The sequence below is a fragment of the Rhamphochromis sp. 'chilingali' genome (genome assembly GCF_963969265.1).
Source record: "Rhamphochromis sp. 'chilingali' genome assembly, chromosome: 22".
Lineage (NCBI taxonomy): Eukaryota > Metazoa > Chordata > Actinopteri > Cichliformes > Cichlidae > Rhamphochromis > Rhamphochromis sp. 'chilingali'.
The window spans coordinates 30,480,780-30,495,779 of record NC_137950.1 but is presented as its reverse complement, the minus strand read 5'-3'; the positions used below and the strand labels follow the sequence as shown (position 1 = coordinate 30,495,779).

At 48.3% G+C, this 15,000-nt stretch overlaps 2 protein-coding genes across 4 annotated transcripts in view; one reads left to right on the top strand and one right to left on the bottom strand.

Moving 5' to 3' along the window:
* The window catches only part of LOC308390236 (kinesin-like protein KIF20B), a 16,095-nt gene extending 8,530 nt beyond the window's left edge, over positions 1-7,565 (bottom strand). For both annotated transcript variants that reach the window (XM_080872005.1, XM_080872006.1), the window contains exons 1-12: positions 7,424-7,565; positions 6,787-6,893; positions 4,298-4,387; positions 3,726-3,845; positions 3,482-3,620; positions 3,219-3,403; positions 3,096-3,138; positions 2,237-2,382; positions 1,256-1,328; positions 625-736; positions 477-548; positions 251-397 (exon numbers count right to left, since the gene is read on the bottom strand). In XM_080872005.1, the coding sequence (XP_080728131.1) occupies positions 251-397; positions 477-548; positions 625-736; positions 1,256-1,328; positions 2,237-2,382; positions 3,096-3,138; positions 3,219-3,403; positions 3,482-3,620; positions 3,726-3,845; positions 4,298-4,387; positions 6,787-6,888 (1,229 nt within the window). In that variant the 5' untranslated portion in view covers positions 6,889-6,893; positions 7,424-7,565. The remainder of the gene's footprint in view (positions 1-250; positions 398-476; positions 549-624; positions 737-1,255; positions 1,329-2,236; positions 2,383-3,095; positions 3,139-3,218; positions 3,404-3,481; positions 3,621-3,725; positions 3,846-4,297; positions 4,388-6,786; positions 6,894-7,423) is intronic.
* Positions 7,566-7,848: 283 nt separating this feature from the next.
* Positions 7,849-15,000, top strand: part of bbs1 (Bardet-Biedl syndrome 1) — an 8,456-nt gene continuing 1,304 nt past the window's right edge. The window contains exons 1-6 of one of the 2 annotated variants that reach the window (XM_080872012.1): positions 7,849-8,146; positions 8,837-9,237; positions 10,564-10,746; positions 13,709-13,840; positions 14,097-14,203; positions 14,923-15,000. The exon at positions 14,923-15,000 is cut by the window's right edge and continues 43 nt beyond it. In XM_080872012.1, the coding sequence (XP_080728138.1) occupies positions 7,990-8,146; positions 8,837-9,237; positions 10,564-10,746; positions 13,709-13,840; positions 14,097-14,203; positions 14,923-15,000 (1,058 nt within the window). In that variant the 5' untranslated portion in view covers positions 7,849-7,989. Of the gene's footprint in view, positions 8,147-8,803; positions 9,238-10,563; positions 10,747-13,708; positions 13,841-14,096; positions 14,204-14,922 lie in introns of both variants that reach the window. The other variant, XM_080872013.1, reaches the window with a different exon arrangement.

The following is a 15,000-nucleotide window of genomic DNA, read 5'->3' as shown; positions in this document are numbered from 1 at the left end:
GCGTGGCGAGGAGATAACAGTGGCGGGCTGATGGCGACCCTCCATCAGAGCCGTTCTTACAAACTCAAACGTGCTCTTTGCCGCCACGTTCCTCGTCTGCAATAATGAAATTATTTAGATCAGAGTAAAACGACGAGTTTAGTCAGGATGAGAAACATGACGTCATCACAGTAAATCGTTTCTTCCGATGAGGACGCGCGGGCTCGTCCGGCCCCTCCGTGCAATAACCAAACCTCAGCGTGACTCTTACTTGGCGTTCTGGTTGAGCCTCATGGCGTGGATGCACTTTCCAAGCGTGAGCAGCGAGCTGTTGATGTTCCCTGCCTCCTTCAGCCTCTCGCCAGTGTTGTGCGTCCGCGAGCACCTCTCCGACCCGGCCAGGTCGCACAGCGCGAGTCTGAACACACATACAGAAGTGTCACCTGCACGCCCCGCCTCCGCCGCACACTCATTGCAGAACTGTGAGCCCGACTTACTCGCTGATGCCGAGGACTCTGGGAACGCCGACGTCATCCACGCGCAGGATCCTGATGGAGAAGATGCTGTGGCTGCAGAACACAGAGTGGGCGTTACTGAAGCTAAACAACCGCAGGTGGAAACAGGACGACGGCGTCTGCTGCTGACCTCCTGCTGGACAGCTGGTTCAGGCGGGTGGAGGAGAAACTCTGGTTCCTCTTCCCGATCTTCATCACTCTGTACGCCTCCTCCGAACTGCTCACCTGGACCCAACGCAGGTCTGAGGGACATCGCAAACACAGTCATTAAACGGCGCGGCGAGCCTCAGCGCCTCGCAGCCGGCTGCTTTGATTTAGAAACACCATGACAACAAGCGCACTCGGCCACACGAGTATTCGTGATGGTGAATATCTCGTGTCGACCACGGCAGGTTATCATCGTCACGGTAACCTACAGTGTCCCAATCAACTTATTTATTTTCAGCTCCTAGCAGGAACTTTCAAAATAAAAGCGCAGAGATGGTTTGGGAGGAACAGAGCAGCCGGTGTGAGAAACAGTGGATTCATCAAACACGTTTAATAATTAATATTAATGATCAGCGACTCAGCTTATCCGTGTAACAGGTTTGATTGCAATATAATAATCTGTCGTGCCCACCGACAGTCATGGATTTAAAGTACTTCCTGTGTGTGGCTCACATATTGCAGTGATTTCAGTGGGCGTGGCCATAGCTGGGCGGGACGTGACTGCGGACTAAACGAACTCCGACCCTCGGGCCGTCTGTGAGAGCGAGTGTTACCTTTGATGAACGAGTTTCCTTTCACGTCCTGAGACAGACGCAGGACCGTCCTCCTCTGCTGGCCGCCGGGAACCTGAACATCACACAGTCAGTCAGTCACATGGTCACAGGAGGCACAGCGCCCCCTGCAGCTGCACCGACACCACAGACAGCTGACACACATGCAGTAAAAGCAGCTGTAAACCGAGGGAATAAAGAGTAAAGCAGCCGTGCTCAGAGAAAACTGACACGTGTGTGTGTGTGTGTGAGACTGTGTGTGTGTGACTGCAGCACGTGCTCAGTCCTGTTATTGGTTGGTAGCGGGTCAGCTGATCTTTATAAAACCAGAGAACAAAAAGAGGTGCCGGCAGAATAAACCAGCCCTCGGGGACGAGAACCTACAGGTCAGAGGTCGTGACTGCTGAACACCGTTGATGCCCGGTGTCCATGTCAACACCTTCACTGAAGGGGACATCCCAACAAGAAAGAAGAAGGCTCCGGTTTCTTCTGCCTGCACTTCTTTTTGTCCTCTGGCTTTATAAGGATCAGCTGACCCGCTACCAACCAATAACAGGACTGAGCACGTGCTGCAGGCGCTCAGTAATTACAAGTTAAAGTCTCAGTGAGGCAGAGCTTCAGCTGTACAAAATAAAACTGAGGAAAAACAGTTAGTGACGGGTTCAGCCAATCACAGCCAAGATCATCAAGGCCGCCAGTGAGGTCACAGCAGCATGTCTGCAAGGATCCATGTTTTTCCTCTTTAATGTACCCTGGGTCATTTGTTGGTTTATTGTGTGTACATTTCGGACGTGTCCAGTCTGCAGTGTGTGTTTGGTTTTCATGGATTTACTGTTATTGTTGTTATTTCCTGTTTTAATGGTAAAATCTAAAATTTAAAATAATGTTTTAATGGTTAACTTAAAGAGGCTCAGGATGAAAATGTGCAAACAAAACATGAATGTGTTCGTGTACTCTGTGAGAGTGGGTGTGTGTGTGTGTCACCTGTTCGAGCAGGTCGTGGATGTTCTCGTTGTAAATCTCACAGAAGGAAACCCAGACGGAGAAACGGACGTTTGAGTCGACGTCCAAACAGAAGCTGTCGGCCTCTGAGACGCTGTTCACACTGCTGTCACTGCTCAGAGACGAGCCTGAACACACACACACACACACGCACACACACACACACACGCAGACACACACACACACGCACACACACACACGCAGACACAGACACACACGCACGCACACACACACGCGCACACACACACACACACACGCAGACAGACACACACACGCACACGCACGCACGCACGCACACACGCACGCACGCACGCACACACACACGCACGCACGCACACACACACACACGCACGCACACGCACGCACGCATGCACACACACGCAGACACAGACACAGACACGCACACGCACGCACACACGCATGCACACACACACACACACACACGCAGACACAGACACACACACGCACGCACGCACACACGCATGCACACACACACACGCACACACACACACACGCATGCACACACACACACGCACACACACACACCTTGTTTTAAAGCTTACAGTTAATCAGACGTCAATTCTATTCATAGAAAAACTGTTTGAGGAAAGCGTCAAACATCTCAGCCAGGACCTGCAAATGAGTCCATCTGTTGCTGGACTGAGACGCTGTTTGTTTCATCAGAGCAAATCAGTGTGAGGTGACATTAATAACCCACACACTCAACTCCTGCAGTTTATCTTCACAGATCAGTGATCACGCCTAACACCACCTTCAAAGATCATAAGCTCGGCGTTTCTCCAGCTTTTAGTCCCATCCTGATTAAATCAGAGTCACTGACCTTCGAGGAACGCCGACCTTCCAGTTGTCGCGCTTCTGTCGCTCTGTGGAGAGGAAGCAGAGACAGCTCAGCTCACCGCACGCGCTCACACCATGCTGCAACGCTCCCCGTCGCCCGCCTCACCTCCTTTAGCATCCTCAGCAGGTTCCTCTTGCTGCTGCTCTCGGTCGCCTGCTGGTCTGGAGTCAGTCTGCTGAAGTCTCGGCAGCGCTGAGGCTTCAGGTCGCAGCGGCCGTACAGGCGGCCTTCGATGCTGTTGAAGATGACCGACAGGGACCTGGGCAGCAGACCCGAGTCGTGGTCCGGACCTGAGCGACAGACGGACAGTTAGTCAGAGTCGGGCAGAGAGGCGGGTGATGGCAGACAGGAGGGGGCGGCGCTCTGACCGAGGAAGGTGAAGGTCTTCCCGGCGTTGGTGACTCCGTACGTGAAAACCAGACAGTTTCCTCCCTGCAGAACATCTCGGACCAAACCCCGAACGGAGCCCTCGAACACCTTCCTCTGACTCGCCTCCGGACCGAACACCTGAAATACAACCACAACAGAAACGACACACCTGAAGGCACCACGGCAACAACAGCGTGAAGCAAGTGGGACGGGTGTGCACAGCTCCGGTCAGGTGACACGTACCTGCGTGAAGGTGAACCTCTGGGCCGTTTGTGGGAGGGACTTGTCGCTCTGTCGGTTTGACTGGCAGCTCCTGGGAGGCTTGAGGACCACAGTCTCCGGCCCCTCGATGGTCACACAGTCCTACAGAGGAAAACACACCTGCGCTGCTCATTCAGGCCTACAGACTGTGAACAGTCCAGGTCTGTGAGCAGGTCACAAAGACGTGGCGGTGTGCGTGTGACAGATCTGATCCATAACAGATGATGGAATCAGGAATAAGAAAGTTTCCCTCTGCGTGTAAACGTTATGTGAGGAAGAAGTTCCTGTCTTATCCTCCTTAAAATTTGTGTTTAGTGAAGCTTTGCTGAGCGTGGACTGAATGGAAGTTTGGTTCCTGCCAGCTTCACCTGTGTCTCACATCAGTCCTCTGTTTTTAACTGAATGACATCCAGCATGCTCCTCGGTGAGGAATACAGAACTGGTACCATTGATCTCTGCTGTAGACACCCAGAGTAGGAGAAAGCTGGAATAGTGAATCCCTGTAAAACACTGCGGTGTGTGTGTGTGTGTGTGTGTGTGTGTGTGTGTGTCACCTGTGCCTCTCCGCTGCCGCTCTCGGCTGCAGTAAAGGGTCGAACCCTCAGGTAAACCTGCAGGTTCTCCGACTGCTCCTGAGCGTCGTCCTGCAGAGAGAGCAGCATCAGTTACATGACCTGCATCCAACTCTAGAACAGGTAACCATCAGACAGCGACGGCATGTTACAGGAAACAGCAGGTACAGATGTGCATGTGTGTGCATGGAGGATGAATACACTGGATGCTTTTAATGGAAAATTTCCTGGAAAACAATAAACAAAGAAAATGGTTCTGATTTCACAGCAAACTGGAAGAAAACATCACTGTTAATGGTGACTGTACTGATGCTTTGAATAATCCCTACACACATCAGTGGGCATCAAACATAAAAGGACCACAGAGATCTTCATTGTGTGGAAGACAGTTTGTGGTGTTTGTGGATCTCTCTGTGTATGTGGTTCAAAGGACGAGACTCTGATTTAAACATGTGCAGGAACAACAGCACAGTGTGACGTTGCTCTGCAAGTCCCATGGATGGGTCCGTGATGTACTACAGCCTGTCCGAGCAGTGTTGCCAACTTAGCGACTTTGTCGCTATATTTAGCGAGTTTTCAGACCCCTTAGTGACTTTATTTCTAAAAAAAAAAGTCGCTAAAAAAAGACGTGAAAGCGCGTGTCGCTTTTACTCTCAACAAGCAGCGGGTGCTGTAATGCAGTGTTCTTCTTTTACTGGATCACAAGGTTTAAAACTACTTATAAACACACACAAAGTAACTCCACCAGAGCGCCTATTTCGGGTCACTTTTGCCGGTCCAAGCCCGGGGAAAGTAGCAGGGTTGGAATTGTGACATTAAAAAAACCATAATTGCTAAAAGAAATTTAATTTGTAGTTCTAAATAAACTCTAAATGCATTTAGGACGTTTTTTTTACTCACTTTATGTCTCTTCCACTAGGGCTGCTCAATTAATCGAATTTTAATCACGATTACGATCTGGGCTTTCAACGATCATTAAAAATGACTGAGCCGATTATTAGCCCCTCCCTCGTGCTTTACTCTCGCGCTGCTCCGTGTGGCAAATCGAGCGCACCTCTCTGCGTTTCCAACACGTGTCACAACAATTAAGAGGACCCAAGGGAAGCTCGGAAAGCTAAGCAGAAGTTATTTGGGGAGGAGAGTGACTGCCGCTGGTTGAAAAGAGAGGTAAAAAAACACTTCAGTGGTGTGGAAACATTATGGGTTCTACTTGACGTGGATCAAGTAGACAGTCTGTAAACTTTGCTACGGTGTCATAGCTGCGCCACAGAGCAACACTGCAAAGTTCACTAAACACAGATGTTTACATTTTTCATTTATTTTTTTATATTGCAAACATTTGCACTGTTATCAGTATTTGCACACTATTTTATTTTATTTTTTTTAAAGTCATTATTCAATACATTGTTATTGTTAACCCTTTAAATCCCTGTAGAACCGGAACAGCGTAAGCTAGCGCAATAATTTGTTTTGCATATGAAACCGGAGGAGTTGTACTTACATCTGATGCCATCAGCTTCCTTCTACATAAAGCTTTGCAAAAATTGCATAAAAAGCGCTTGCAGAAACAAAAACATAATATTCCAGAAACACGCTTTGCCAATCCGATCATTTTCATTTTCACGGAAAATGTAGTTTGTTTGTTTTTTACTTGTAGGCCTTAAAAGCCTATACTGGTGTTTTTATAAGTCATGTTTGACTCTATACTTTTCTGAATAGTTTCTGGGATGCTTAGAACTCAAATTGCACTGCTGGAAATAGTCTATTTTGATGCACGTGCTGTTTTCTTTGCAAATTTGCATCATAGGATTGTTTTTTGTTTTTCCTGCAGTATATAAAAATTGGTGTATCTCCAAAATAAAACTATGAAGACACTCAAAATAAATTTCCTGTTGTTGTAAACTATTTTTTGCAACTTTTTTGTATTTAAAGTTTTGAGGGATAAACCTCTTAAATTTCCCCAAGTAGAAATATATGTAAAAACAAAAACGATTTTCAATTTTTTTGTAGTTTTTTGCACTTTTTTGTAATTAATGTAATTACTATGGACTTAATGCATACATATTATTAAAATATGGGCTATAACAGTTGTATTGATGTATAGCAACTTGAAATGCTCCCAAAAATGGCACTACAACATGTAAAAAATATAATATAAGCTCTGGCGGACTTGGTTCTATGGTAGGTCTTAAAGGGTTAAATAAATATCGTCAAATAATCGAAATCTCAATTTCAGTGAAAATAATCGTGATGATCATTTTTGCCATAATCGAGCAGCCCTATCTTCCACGATGTTATTTCTCTCTCCAACAACATAGGTTACAATTACATTAGCATGACCAATTATGCAGATTAGGCGATGATGTCATTTAGCGACTTCTAGCGACTTTTAGGACAGCCAATAGCGATTTTCCTTACTGACGAGTTGGCAACACTGTGTCCGAGGTCAGGGCAGACCGTGGTGGACCTACCTGTGTTGGCATGGCAGAAAACTCAGCCAGCAGGTCCTTCTTTATGTCCCCCACTTCCACTGGTCCCACTCTCTCCGGCCTTCCAGCTAAACTGGAATCCATTCTCTCTGCAAACACATCAGTCCAATCAACCACCAGTCTCCCCGCGGGGAGTTTCACCTACAGCTCACAGGCAGCCTAGACGCCCGCTAAGCGCCTAATAGAGCTTTAATCTGCGCCGATTTTACCAGCTAAATGAGGTGCTGCCTTTAAACATGTCTCCCATGATCAGCCGGCTTCTGTGCGACTGAGATTCAAACGAGAGTTTTAATTTCCCAGAAATGATAATGGAGTTCGGCCTGACTCCAGCACTGCCCCAATACAAGCTACTGGAGTGTAAACAGCCTGACTAAAACTGGCCACCACAGTCACACAAACACAGCTCAGAGTAAATCACATCTTTGACCAATCACAGCAAACAAACACAAAGAAACAACAGCAAACAGAAGGTAAACAAAGACCGTTTTTACACTCCGCTAGCTTTGTTGTTAGCATTAGCCATCTCATCTACGCGTTTTTACGACTTCAGCAAAGCGGAATTTCGTTTTAAATGACAGGATTACGAATTAAAGCGATATTGTATGAAACTCGAACTCACGTGTCGTATATTTTATTTCACACACACTCTATTTACTACCGCAAACATGAGAAACAATCACTGCCTATCGGCCTTGCTGCGCTGTCCTCTCCGCGGTTTACTTTTTAAACTAGAACAGTACGACCAATCACAGAACGTATACGAAGCAACGTCACAGAATCGTTGTTGCCTTCATATAGAATCTCGCGAGATCAATATAGTGTTTCTTTTTAACAAATAAAGTCACACGACGCTGCTTTTTGTTGTTGCTGGTTTTGTTTAGTGATTGTCGAGTTTGGAGTTTTCTATATTTCAGAAATATAGAAATAAGTTATCGAAGCCAGTAACAAATGAACAAGTGTGGTTAAAGAAATCAACCGTCATATTTGAAATTAAGAATAGCTGTCAGCCCTTTAAGAAAAAATGTAACATAAACTTTATTTAATTTTCTCTTCTATTCGACTGAATTTTCTTCTATGTATGAATTCTTGTTCGGTAAAAAAACAAACAAACACCGCCGCATGAAATTGACGTCATCGTGTGGCGTCGGTAACGGGCAGGAGGATTGAAGGGGATTTGGGGATTAGATGCTGACTGCAGCGGATCCAGTTGGACTTACTCCTCTTTATCGGGACCAAAGTGACTCCGTGAGGCGAAGCTGCAGCGGCTCCACCGAAGAAACGCCGCGAAAAGAAGCAAACGGGCGGAGGACGAAGACGAAGCGACACGGTTGCCTTGACAACGGTGAGACAACCCGGGAGGAGGGGAATTATTTTTAGTGCCGCTATTGATTAACTCTTTGGGTCCATAGTGTGGCGATTCACCTCTAACAGGTGAGAGAGTTCTGGAAATCAGATCCATCAAACACGGTACGCGAGCTGAGAGGGGTCAATTAATAATACACATGACAGGAGGCAGAGGATACTGATAGAGACTAACATACAACGATTAAATATCGTTGCGTCTCGAGAGAGCAGCACGTGTGTGTAGGTAACAGCGCCCTCTCACATCACAAACTGTTATTAAACCAGGAGTGAAGTAAAAAGCAGATCTGTGGGGAGAGAAAGGAGCGAGTGGAGAAGAGCCTGGAGGGTGGAGGTATGAAAGGTGTTTGAATGAAAGGGAGACAGGTGGAAGGAGCAGAGGTTCAGGTATTGATAGAGAGTGGCTATATGGGCCAAAGGTGGATGAAGATGGAGCTGCAGGCAGGAGGAGACGAAGAAGACCTCAGAGGAGGTTCATGGATGTAGTGAAGGAGGCCGTGCTAACACATTTCATTTTTATTCAGCGTGACCAAAACGAGCCACTCAGCTACAACTGTCGTCACCTGGTAGCTTTCAGATAGAATACAGCGGTTTCCGACCAGAAAGCTGTTTCCATGTTTTTACGGTCTGTGCTCAGGCCTCTTCCTGTGACGACCCTGTGTGAATAAAGCTTCGCCTGCCCCTTCTGCTGTGATGTCCTCCGCTGAGTCGAGTGGTGATGGAGGGAAGTGGCTGGACGCTCACTACGACCCGGTGGCTGGCATCTACACCTTCTCGTCCTGCGTGGACCTGGCAGACCTGAGCGGGGACGGGGAGAACCGGCTGGTGGTCGGGGATCTGGGCTCCGGGTCGTCGGGGATGAAGCTGAAGGTGTACCGCGGCACGGCGCTGATGAGCGAGAGCACCCTGCTTGACCTGCCCGCTGGCCTCGTCGCCTTCTTCATGGACCTGCACGAGCCCCGCATCCCCGCTGTCGCTGTGGCCTCCGGACCCTGCATCTACGTCTACAAGAACCTGCGGCCATATTTCAAGTTCACCTTGCCTGGCCTGGAGATCAACACACTGGAGCAGGTCTGTCTGTGTGCGAGTGTGTGTGCTTATATTACCTACATCATGGGGACCCTGGTTCATTTAAGGACAAACAGTCCTTAAATGAACCAGGGGTCCAGTTATGTTTATCTCCAGGCACTTCATCCTCTGTTTGGCTGTAGCAGATGTGAAGATGACCACAGACCATTCTATCCGAGTTAAAATCCTGGTTTACCTCTAATTTTCTAAAGCTCAAGGAGGATAAAACTGAGATCCTCCTTATTGGCACCAAATCCAACCTTTTGAAGGCAAACCATTTCTCACTCACCATCGATGACTCCTCAGTTTTCCCTTCTCCTCAGGTTAGGAGCCTTGGTGTCATCCTAGACAGTTCACTTTCCTATAAATCTCACATCAATAATCTCACCCGTTCCGCCTACTTCCATCTACGCAGCATTAAGAGATTACGTCCTTCACTTTCCACCCAGTCTACGTCCATTCTTGTCCACAGTCTCGTTACCTCCCATATGACTACTGCAATTCTCTTTTGCATGGTCTTCCCCAAAAATCCCTCCATAAGCTGCAACTGGTTCAGAACTCTGCTGCTCGCATTATCACCAGAGCCCCTCCTACCAGCACATCACCTGTTCTTCAGGAACTTCACTGGCTCACAGTGAAAATCCAGATAATATTCAAACTTCTTCTGCTCACCTTCAAGGCCCTTCATAACCTCGCTCCTCCTTACCTTTGTGACTTGTTAAGCACTATCTCTTCTACCCGCTCACTTCGATCTTCTCCTTCTATCCAGCTTCCTTCTGCCTCAGCACCATGGGAAGCAGAGCTTTCAGCTGCTCTGCTCCCAGGCTGTGGAGCTCTCTACCCCCAGAAATAAGAAACACTGGTTCTCTCCCCCAGTTTAAATCCCAGCTCAAAGTCCATCTGTTCAAATCTGCATATTCACTGTGAACCCACTGTTTGTTAATTTTATCTTGTGCTTTTGTTTTATTGTTCTTCATTGTGTCATTGTTCCATTATGTTTTATCTTATTGCAAAGTGTCCTTGGGTGTCTTGAAAGGCGCTTTATAAATAAAATTTATTATTATTATTACAGTTGGAGGATCCTCCTCTTTTCTGATGTCATGCAGGCTCCGGAGTGGTAGAGCGTTTAGATCAGTCTGAACAGGATGTTACTGTGCCCTGATGATGTGCTGTCTTATGTTGAGGAGCCATATCAGCTACTGTTCAGTGGATGTTAGTCGGAAATCACCACACTGAACCTAATGTCATTTAAAAGCAGTGAGCGTGTCCTTTTCACTGTAAACACACCTGAATGTACCTGTGACGTGCTGCTGCGCTTTGATTGGTCAGGATGTGTGGCAGCAGGTGAAGGAGGGGCAGATCAACCCTCTGACCCTGAAGGAGATGTTGGAGAGCATCAGGAAGAAGGCCGATGTGCCGCTGTCGGTCCGCTCGCTCAGCTTCCTGTCTCTGGAGCCCCACGAGATGGACGAGTTTGTTGAACTGCTCAAACACCAGCCGATCAAGCGCCAGGTAACTCCCAGGTCGCATCGTCCACAATGACATCACCGCAGTCCTTTTAAATCTGTCTTTATGATTCATGTGGTTTTCTTCTTCTACCTGTTTCACATGTCAGCTCCTGTTTGTGTTGATGGTTCACTGTATAAATCTGTACCTCATCACCAACAGTCCAAAACACTCTGTCATCATGTAAATCAAAGAATGATTTACAAGATGGCGCAGCCACGTCCAGACGCCTTCTGACCGCTCCGCACAGACTGTGCACCTTTTTAGCTGTTTACTTGTTCATTACCTTGTTATACATTCCAGGAACTTCTAGTTTTATAGTTGGACAGTAGCTCCCTTCTCAACATCGGTGATCTTGGACACTTTTAAACCAGACCCATCATGGCCGACCGAGATACTACGCGGTGCGGCCAACAACAATGGACAGGACGCTCACCCCAGGCGCCGAACAAAGAAACGCCGGGGAAATGCGCTGGCGTTCGGAACAGACTGAGACAGCAGGCACACCGCGCACCACTGCCCAGCATCTTGCTGGCTAATGTACAGTCGTTGGAGAACAAACTAGATGATCTGAGGGCAAGAGTCACCTTCCAACGTGAAATGAGGGACTGCAACATGCTGTGCTTCACGGAGACATGGCTGACCCCCACCGTGCCGGACCAGGCCGTAACTCCGTCGGATTCATTCTTCGTGCTCCGCGCAGACAGAACGGCAGAGTCGAACAAAACAAAGGTGGAGGAGTGTGTTTCATGGTAAACAGAAAGTTGTGTGACCCCAGGAGCATTTCTACTCTCTCCAGCGGCTGCTCGCCACATCTGGAATTCCTGATTCCTAATTTCTGAGCATTAAGTGCCGCCATTTCTACCTTCCCCGTGAGTTCACCTCGGTAATCGCTGCAGTGGTCTACATCCCACCCCAAGTGGACACAGGTATGGCTCTATCCGAACTACATGATGTGCTGAGTGCCTTTCAAAACAGGGCTCTGGGCTCAGCCCTCATTGTAGTAGGAGACCTAATGAAGCGAACCTCAGACAAGTCATGCCGACCTTTCACCAACATATCACGTGTCCGACGAGGGGATAGGATACTGGACCATTGCTACACGCCATACAAGCAGGGCTACAAGGCTGTTTCACACCCGGCCTTTAGGAAGTCTGACCACAACGCCATCTTCCTCATCATCCCAGAGTATAAGCAACACATTCGGAGGGATGAAGTAGCTACGAGGGAGGTGAAATGCTGGTCTCCCCAATCAGAAGCTACGCTACAGGACGCGCTCAACGACGTCGACTGGGACATGTTCAGAGCATGCGCAGTCGAGTTTACGGATGTAGCAGTAAGCTTCGTAAACATGCTAGTGGATGAGATCATCCCCACTGCGACAGTCGTGACATTCCTGAACCAGAAACCGTGGGTGGACAGATCGATCCGCGCTGCAGTGAACACCAAGACCGCCACCTACAACGCGGGTCTCGCCACTGACAAAAGTGCCCAGCAGACTGTTCACAAAGCTGAGGGATCTGGGACTTAACAGCCGTCTGTGTGCATGGGTGTTGGACTTCCTCACTGGCAGAACTCAGGTGGTGAGGGTGGGCAGGTGCTTCTCCAACAGCATCACCATCAACACAGGAGCACCTCAGGGATGTGTCCTCTCGCCACTGCTCTACTCCCTCTACACTTCAGACTGTGTGGCCACCCATGGCTCCAACACCATTGTGAAGTTTGCTGACGACACAGTGGTGCTGGGTGCCATCTCCAACAACGATGAGGCGGCCTACATGGATGAAGTGAAGAATCTGGCATCGTGGTGCCAGGACAACCACCTCCAGCTGAACGTCAGCAAGACCAAGGAGCTGGTGGTGGACTTCAGAAGGGGTCAGCACAGAGACTACAAGCCCATCATCATCAATGGAGCTCCAGTGGAGAGGGTGCAGTCCTTCAAGTATCTTGGTGTCCACATCTCCTCAGCCCTGACATGGGCTGCCCACATTCAGGTCCAGACCAAAAAGGCTAGGCAGCGCCTGTATCACCTACGACAACTGAGGAAGTTCAGGGTCTCTCCAAAGATCCTCAGGATTTTCTATACAGGCGCTGTGGAGAGCATCCTCACACAGAACATGACATCGTGGTTTGGGAACAGCTGTGTGAAGGACCAAAAAGCTCTCCAGAGAGTGATCCGTACAGCAGAACGCTGCTCACTACAGCACAAGACACTTTAACACCCTCCTCACGCAACGTACACAAGCTGTAAATTTCCACATTGTTTTATTTGATTTTATTCCTATTTATATAATGCACATAACTCACCCACTTGCTGCACATAATGCTCTCCTTGTATATACTCATTCACTGTATATAAAGTTCTGTCTGTCTCTCTTTGCACATTCGAGGAGCGTATCAGGTCACATTTCACTGCGTGTTACACCTGTATAACCATGCACGTGACAAAGAAAGAATCTTGAATGGCGAGACGTTCTCTCGCTACAATGCAAAACTTTATTGGCCAATAGTTGCTGATCTATCGGCCGGGCCTGTGGACCGAGGGCTGGTGCTTCGTAGTTATCTAATGTATCACATACGTTTTTCAAAATGCTCAGGTTTTACAGCAGGTGATGTTTTACATTTCGTAAAGTGTAAGTCTGTTTCGTGGAAGGTCAGGTTTCAAAGTTCGTGACAATATCAGATTTCACAGTTTAGTTAGACTAGTTTAGGTTAGTTTGGTTAGTTTTCAACCATCTGACAGGTTAGAGGACCTACAAGCTATCCCTGTGGGACTCCATATGCAGCCTCTGTTGCAGACATAAAGCAGTTCTGACAGATGGCTCATCATCTGGTCTGTAAGTTCTCAGGAGCATAAAGACAAATGAACATAAGGAGGGAGCAGCGCCTCATCAAAGGTCTAAATATACAGACAGCAGTTTCTCAGTTTCTGTCCCCAGCTCATGTTCTCATTGGCTCATTCTTTCAGACGGTCATCACCTGCATCGGGACTCTGAAGAAGAACATGGCAGATGAGGACGGCGTGAGCTGCCTGGTGATCGGGACGGAGAGCGGCGAGGTCTTCGTTCTCGACCCCGAAGCTTTCATCATCCTCTCCAAGGTAAAGTCGCTCCACGGCCCACTGTGGGACCGACTGCATCTGTTTATTTACTTCTAAGCAGCTGAGGCCAGCCTGTGGAGCGCCACAGGGATCAGCAGTGGGCCGCTATCAGATGCACTCACTGAAAGATTTAGACACATTTCTGAGACGTCCTGCAAAATAACCCCCGTCCCGAACACCGGTCGTCTCCCTGTTTACCTGAGAGCAAACATAAAGAAAACAAAGGTCACTTTTTAACTGAACCCTTGTGTTGAAGATGACGCTGCCCGCCGTCCCCACCATCATGGATGTGACGGGTCAATTCGATGTGGAGTTTCGCATCACGGCGGTGTGTCGCAACGGCAACATCTACATCCTGCGCAGGTGAGGCACACCTGTAGATTCCTTTCACAATAAAGGCTGTAAAATAGGAGGAGTGGGCTGATGCTAACATCTCCAGATAGAAGTGGAAGCACATCGTTAACCTTTTAGCAAAAGGCCCGATCATTTCATGAACCCGAACAAACGGAACGTAAATATGAGTCTAAAAAGAAGTACAGGAACCCCTCGGGACAGGAACCCGGTCTGCTGGGTGAAAGTCCTGACCAACCTGTCCGAACATCTGACCCACGCTGGTCAATAGAGCAGAATGAAGCACAGCTGTCTGTGAAACGTTCGTGGGGCAGAGGCCGGTGTGACAGGGCCGACGTCATGTCCCTGTGCAGGGCAGGAAGCTCTATCCCTCGCTCTCGTCCTCTGAAAAACGACTGCAGAAGGAACGCAGGAACACTTATCTTCCATTTTCATGTTCCAAAGTGCAGTTTAAACTTGATTCCACTGCGACATCATCAGTGAGCAGAGACACACCTACAGAGCTCCGAGTTTCAGGGCCAGACGAGCGTAGCTCAGTGTTTTCTTTTTCCTTCAGCGGTGATGAAGCTGCAGCAGATACTCGAGAATATTCTTTAACATCTTACGGTCCAGTAATAACGACTTTGTGGTCGCGCTGCTGTGTTGATGTTGGACTGCTCGCCACTCTGTCGGTGTGTGGACAATAAGCTCCCTGACCCTGACACACGTTTCCTCGTTTGTGCGTCCTTCAGGGAGTCGGACAAACCCAAGTACTGCATCGAGCTGTCGTCTCACGCCGTCGGCCTGGTGAGAGTCGGGAAGAACGTGGT